The following is a 7,217-nucleotide window of genomic DNA, read 5'->3' as shown; positions in this document are numbered from 1 at the left end:
AACCTCCTCCCTGGGGGACGGACAGCGGAAAAGTGGGTGAAGGGGGACGTCGGACGGTGTAAGATATGACAAAATAATAATAATTTATAAATTATCAAGGGTTCATGGGGGCGGGGGAAGCGGGGAGGGAGGGGAAAAAAACGAGGAGCTGATACCAAGGGCTCAAGCAGGAAGCAAATGTTTTGAGAATGATGGGGGAAACAAATGGACAAAAGTGCTTTACACAATTGATGTATGTGTGGATTTTTATAAGAGTTGTATGAACCCCGAATAAAAAGATTTTTAAAAAATTAAAAAACAAACAAAACAATTGCAGTCTCGAAACCCACAGCGGGGGCAGGGGTCGCTATGAGCCAGCACTAGCAGTGCGTATACAGTAAAAGGAGCACCCCTGCTTCCAGATGAGGAAACGCAGATCCAAATGGCAGCCACAACTCACTCTCATATACACAGGCAATTTTCAGGGGTCTTCCTGCAGCTAGGAGATGCACTAAGAGGAATATCCTAGCTTTCAAGTCTCAGTAAACTCAAGTACCCCCCATAAAGGAATTAGCATATCAGTAGGCTTTTCACCATCTTCCTCCCATCGCCCCACTTTTTAAAAAAATCAAACTTTTCATTGTGATTTGGGTGAAAGTTCGCGGAGCAAAATTGCTTTACTGTTCAACAATTCATATGCATTTGACACAGATTACAATCTTTACAATGTAACAGCACACTCCTGTTTCCCCGCTTTACATTTCCCCTCCTTTCCTGTCCCTTCAGTTGTGAAAGGGTTCAGTTTATCTCAGAGCAGCAGACATCACTGCTTAAGTTTCAGTTTTGACTCTAGTTTCATTTTCTGCTTTCAGTTTCCATTTCCTGTTTGCAACCTCAGTCACATACATCAACAGCTGTCAGTCTAGTCCCCTTATATATAGCCTGTCCCCGGGCTTAGATTTGTCTGAAAATCCTCTGGAGGGACTAGATCTCAGAGAAGTCCAGCAGGCTGAACACCACAGTGCAGAACCGCTGCCGGATTCACAGCAGCCATGAGGTACAGACTTTTCTTCTGTCTTCACGCCTAGAGTTTGCAGTGGGGGAAATTGTTCATACTGTCTCAACAGACTTGGTCTCACGGCGGTTAAGTTTCCTAGCTTCTATTTCAGCATTTGCTTTTGGATGGAATGTGTGTTGAACTGTTTTATTAATTCAGTGACTTTAATTTTTTGTTAGCATTGCTATGAAGATATTTTTACCCCATGCTATATAGCTCAAAGAAGGGAGAGAAATAGGAGAGGGAAAAGATTAGCAGAAGTGAGAAAATGATGGCCAAATCAGTTCTGTCTGACGAGGGAGAGAGTGAGGGGCTGGTCTGGGTAGGGACATTCTTTTATACCGACTGATTCCTCACCATGTTGTCAAAGGCGGACACACCAGCTCTGCAAGCTGCATCTCTGGTGCCTCCCCAAAGTCCGATGGGAAAATACTGTGGGGATATGGTAGAAGGAGCTATATGCTGGAGAATAAGACCTTTCCTTGTCCAGATGCACTGCTGGGCTCCTAGCCTGCACAGGACACTTGCTCCTCAGAAGTGAAACTCTCTCCAGAGCCCCGATGTCCCCCTGTTCAGGGGACTTGCCTGGACTTCACTGCATTCTTACCTGAAGGATCTTATGTGGGACTTCCAGATTGTCCACATGGAATCTTGATTCAAATAACCCTTGATTTCAGCAAGGGGAAAAAAAAGCCACCATTAGTAGCAACTTTCAACATTCCCTTCAGTGGTCCAGTGGGAAAAATTGGAATGGGACAGAAGTCCTGGAATATACACAGCCTCGGGCCTGTGATGAACTCCCCTCCTCTCTTTGGCCAATAAACAGGTGAAGTGGGTTTCCAAAAATCATTAACATACAATACGATAATAGTTATCACTCCTGACTGTCTGTTACATGCCGACCTGGCTTCTAAAAGTGTAGTATAAATTATTTGATCATCAAAACAAACCAACAAGGCAAGTAACTCATGTTATTCTCATTTTGTATTAAGGAACCTTAGATTTACAGAAGTTTAGATCACACAGATAATAAAAGGAGCCGAGATAAAAAAATTAAAAAAAAGGAGCCGAGATATAAACTAATTTCAATGACATTATTTTTAATCCTTAAACCAGTCCTTCTCAAAAAGCTACAACTGGGTACACATGTCATAATTTCTAGTGGCACAAGCAGCTTTTTATTTTAATGATTTTGTATTTATTTTTAAATGTATTTGAAAAATATGTATGTAATTTGTAGATTTCCATTTAAGCTTGTAATAAAAATTTCATTGTTATAAAGTCACTTAAGACAAATTCATCATATTCGCTAATTTAAAGTGACTAATTCAGTAGTGTTCATACACTCACTGTGTATCTTCTGTTCCAGAAAGATTATTTTCATCATTTCAACAGGATATCCCATGCCCATGACAGTGTCACTCGTCATTATTCCCTCCGTGGAAATCATTAACCTGTTTTCTGCCTCTATGGATTTGTCTATTCTGAATAGGGCACACTGGATGTATAATTATGAACACTTCTTCAGAAAGGCCATAACCATAGAACAGGGTTCCCTAAAGTGGATGACACTGACAGCTAGGGGGCGCTGCACCGATCCAGGAAGGCTGCAGTACAAAAGTTTTTAAAGTGCCAGAGAGGCACTGAGAAATTTTTAAAAGGGGGCTGGCTATAAGCCAAATACGTTTGGGAACCTACGAGCAGGAAAAACATGTGGAACAAAATTCAAATCAATGACCAGATTGAGTGGTCTGACAGAGACGAGAGGTATGGACTATGCCCCCTAGACAGCCTTTTAAATCAGAACCAAAGTTTTCTGGAAGTTCACCAAACATTAAACCCTCAAACCAAACAGATAGCCATCAGGTTGATTCTGACTTGTAGGCTACAAATCTCTATGACAGCAAATAGCTCCCACTTTCTCCCTCAGAGTGGCAGGTGGGTTTTAGCCATTGATCTATGGTTAGCAGTTCAACACTTACCTGACAGCACCACCAGGACTCCTTGGCAACCACATATTAGACTGGTTTATGCACATGGAATATGTGCCTTAGGATAAGCAAGCATAGGAGACCAAACGGGCAAACAGATGCCTAAAAGTACAGATGAGAAGCCAGAGAGGGACAGGAATGTTGGCGATGGAAATGAGGGGTGAGTGCAGACACATTATGGGGATTGCAAACAGTGTTATGAAGCGATATATTGAATGGGAAACAAATTTGCTCTGTAAATTTTCACCTATAACCAACAAACAAAAAACCCCTCACTGCCATCCAGTCAATCCCACAGTCACAGCGACCTCCTAGGACAGGGTAGACCGGCCTGTCACTGTTTACAGAAGTGGAAACCCCATCTTCCCTGCAGAACAGCAGATGGTTTCCAGGGACCTTTCAGACCTCAGCCGAATGCACGACCACGTCGCCGCCGCCCAAGCGTGTCCTTTCACTTAAAGCACAGTACAATGCTTTCTTTCGAACGGCTCTAACAACTCACGATTGTAGTAGCTGGTATCTTCGCCTTATTGACACTTTTGCCATTCTGACTAGGCAGTTAGAAACTGCTGCTCCTTTCATTGGAGGAAGAGAGGTACCAGAGGCCGCGGGGCGTATTGGCTGGGGTGGGGCAGGAATCGGAGCGGTTATGTGCTAGCTACTAACCAAGAGGTCAGCAGAGCAAACCAACAAACAGCTGCTGTGCTGAAGAAAATGGGGCGGATTCCGGGAACCCAAGAGGCAAGCGAATTTTGGGAATAATGAGGGCAACAAATGTGTAGATGTGCTTTACACAATTGATCTATGTATTGTGACGAATTGTATGAGCCCCAATAAATTGATTTAAAAAAAAAAAAAAGAAAATGGGGCTTTCTACTTCCCTAAAGAGTTCATCTCGGAAACTCACAGGGGCAGTTCTATCCTGTCTGATAGGGTTGCTATGAGTCAGAATTGACTCAGTGGCAGTGAGTTTGGTGTTTGGGGTTTTTTCTATTGGCTATGTCATTGGCTCTAATGGCACAGTGGTTAAGCACTGATTTGCTAACCAAAGGTCTGCGTTTTGGCCCCACCAGCTCCTCTGCAGGGAGGAAAATGTTGCAGGCTGCCCATAGTGACTCCCCCCAGTACCAACTGCTGTCTTGCCGAGTCTGATCTATAGTCACCCAATAGCACAGAGAACAACCCCATGGAGTTTCCAAAGATGTAATCTTTACAGCCACCTTCACAGGCAGTGTTAACCCACTGGATGGGAGAGCTATGTGGAAGTCTGCGTGTGTAAGATTACAGCCTTGGAAACCCTCTGAGGCAGTTCTACTCTGTTTGCTAACATTGGAAAGGACACAAAAAGAACGAGATTTTTGTTGGTTATTGTGGGAAGCTGAGAATGGGAAGAGAGTGTGTGTGGATGAATCCTTTATTCTCATATTAAGAAGCCTGGCAGGCTGGATTGCTGGGGTGGAGGGAGGCCTTCACTCTTGTGAGTGGGAGATGTGTCCCAATAACATTCTCATAATTAATATTGTTCCCCACTATATCCTCCCATAATAGTACAACCTTAAGGTTACCTCTTAGAAGCACATGGCTGATGGCTATCTAGCCGGAAGCTTTAACTATAGGAGCAGACATGCGCTATTGCTCTCTAGGCTCGGAAGACAGCCCTGCCCCGGGCTCTGGTTAGGTTACTTCCCCTCTGTACTCAGGGACCTTTAGGGTAAGGGTACAGTCCACTTTGTTACCCATGTGGTTACCTGTAATTAAGGGGTCTGGTATGTCCCTAGAGTATATATAAGCCCTGGTTGGGAATATATTTTCTCTCTGCGCGGACCTGGCTCCTGAAGTCCAGGCAGTCCCGGAGGTGAGCCCTTGCATGCTTTATCGTCTGATGTCTCTTTAATTTTACCCCTCAATTACACAACCGCTCTTTGGTCCCATTCAATTTTGGGGCTGGTACCCCACAGTTTATATCAGCTATTTATTTATATTTATGCTGCCATAAATTATCTATTTGTGCAGATTTCTGTTGGCCTTATTCCCATAGCCTTATTTATTTTTCTGCTTAACTTGTTTAGGGTACCTTTGCTATAGATAAGTTTCTATTTTTTCCTATTGCCTCAGCCATTTCCTAATATTTTTCTTGTCTTCATGTATTTTGCATTACATAATTGATCTTGGGTCAACAGGGAGGTAGTTACTTGGTGAAATTACCCACTACCCTGAGAGTCCCTCCTCCTTTTTGTAATGACTGCCATCCGTGGGCCACAATTTGACTCATTAAAAAGGTAACTCTCTCTGAATCACAAGTGCTGGGGCCAGTCTGTGAAGTCAAGCAAACTGTGCTCAAAGACCTTGTAGATGTTAGAAACACAGGGATACTAATGAATAACGAAGCAGGTGTGCTCCTTGAAAGGGGGAGAATAGGAAGCATTTTATCTGCCTTTGGTCTATCAGCTGGTCTTCACCTAACAAAGACCGTCTGCTTTTGTTTCCTTAGTCAGCACGCTGATGAGCACTGGATCAAGGAGAGGCTGGAGCAGTTGAGATGCCACTTCACATGGCAGTTAATAATTGAAGCCAAGGAAATGCTAGATTTGGAAAGCAGGATTTTGGAAGAGATTGAGTTCCTAGACACTCAATACAATGTGGAAATACACAACCTCCTGGCCTACGTGCAGCATCTGAAAAGCCAAAATGAGGCAGCCCTGGAGAACCTGCAAATGGCTGAAGAGCTCATCCGGCAAAAACATGGGGACCAATCTGATGTGAAAAGTTTGGTTACTTGGGGCAATTATGCTTGGGTGTACTACCACCTGGGGAAAGTGGCGGAAGCTCAGACTTACCTGGACAAGGTGGAGAAGACTTGCAAGAAGTTTGAAAGTCCCTCCCACTATAGGATAAGGTGCCCCGAGATAGACTGTGCTGAAGGATGGGCCTTTCTGAAGTGTGGAGGACGAAACTATGAACAGGCCAAAGTCTGCTTTCAGAAGGCTCTGGAAGCGGACCCTGAAAATCCTGAATTCAGTACGGGGTATGCAATTACCCTATACCGCCTGGATGGCTTCACCAGAGAAACACAACCAACTGAGCTTTCTCTGCTCCCCCTGAGGCAGGCTGTCAGGTTAAATCCAGAAGATGTACTTATTAAAGTTCTCCTAGCCCTGAAGCTTCAGGAGGTAGGACAAGAAGAGGAAGGAGAACAGTACATTGAAGAAGCACTGACCAGCACATCCTCCCAGACCTATGTCTTTCGACATGCAGCCAGGTTTTACCGGAGAAAGGGCTCTGTGGATAAAGCGCTCCAATTCTTAAAAATGGCCTTGCAGAGGACACCAGACTCTGCCTTTTTGCACCACCAGATTGGGCTTTGCTACAGGGATCTCCTGATCCAGACAAAGGAAGCCAACAACAGGCAGCCTAGAGTGCAGAGCCGACCACATGACAACATAATAAAATCAGCTATATTTCATTTGGAGTATGCTGTGAAACAAAAGCCCACTTTTGATGTTGCTTATGTACACCTGGCAAGTATGTATATAGAAGCAAGTGATTACAGAAAGGCAGAAGAGACTTACCAAAAAGTATTAGAGATCAAACCATTTGAAGCGGTGAAAAAGCAAAAGGTACATTTCCAATATGCCCGGTTTCTGGAATTTCAAAGGAGATATGATGATGGTGCAATTCGCCATTATTTAGAAGCAATCAAAATAGAAACTGAGTCATTTGCCAGGGAAAAGAGCATCGGTTCACTGGAGAAACTGGCTTTAAGGAAATGTCACAGAAACCCATCTGATGAGGAAAGTTGGGGCCTCCTTGGGTTCATCCATAAAATGAAAGGAGAAATTAATGAAGCGCTGGACTGCTATGAGAAGGCCATCGGGCTGGCTACTGGCTTTGAGCTCTCTAAGAGAGGGCGTCCCTAGGCACTAAAAGACCAGCATTGTCACACTCGATTTGATTTTAGGCTAATATGTCATGAGTTCTCTTTCCTGCATGCTGCATTCAAGAAATGTATTATATAATTCACTATGATAAGATGCTTGAACAATGCAAGCTGTATTCAGAAAAACACTGAAGGAAAATAAAATGTCTATGTAACAGATAGTTTATTGTGCCAGCCTGGCCAATAAACACAAGTGGGATTCACTGAAGGGCAGAGAGATAAATGGCTTGGTGAGTCTCGCCTTTCTTGTCTC

The 7,217-nt window shown here is 43.8% G+C and overlaps 1 protein-coding gene across 1 annotated transcript; it reads left to right on the top strand.

Moving 5' to 3' along the window:
- The first annotated feature begins 921 nt into the window (after window positions 1-921).
- Window positions 922-7,167, top strand: LOC101638758 (interferon-induced protein with tetratricopeptide repeats 1). Its single transcript, XM_004701352.4, has 2 exons — window positions 922-1,036; window positions 5,519-7,167. The coding sequence occupies exons 1-2, from the start codon at window positions 1,032-1,034 to the stop codon at window positions 6,942-6,944; spliced, it is 1,431 nt and encodes a 476-aa protein (XP_004701409.2). The 5' UTR covers window positions 922-1,031; the 3' UTR covers window positions 6,945-7,167.
- Window positions 7,168-7,217: the final 50 nt, after the last annotated feature.

This window comes from Echinops telfairi, unplaced genomic scaffold (assembly GCF_000313985.2).
Source record: "Echinops telfairi isolate 266 unplaced genomic scaffold, ASM31398v2 ScPeMD7_70;HRSCAF=299, whole genome shotgun sequence".
Taxonomy (NCBI): Eukaryota; Metazoa; Chordata; class Mammalia; order Afrosoricida; family Tenrecidae; genus Echinops; species Echinops telfairi.
This window is presented reverse-complemented; position numbering and strand designations above follow the sequence as displayed.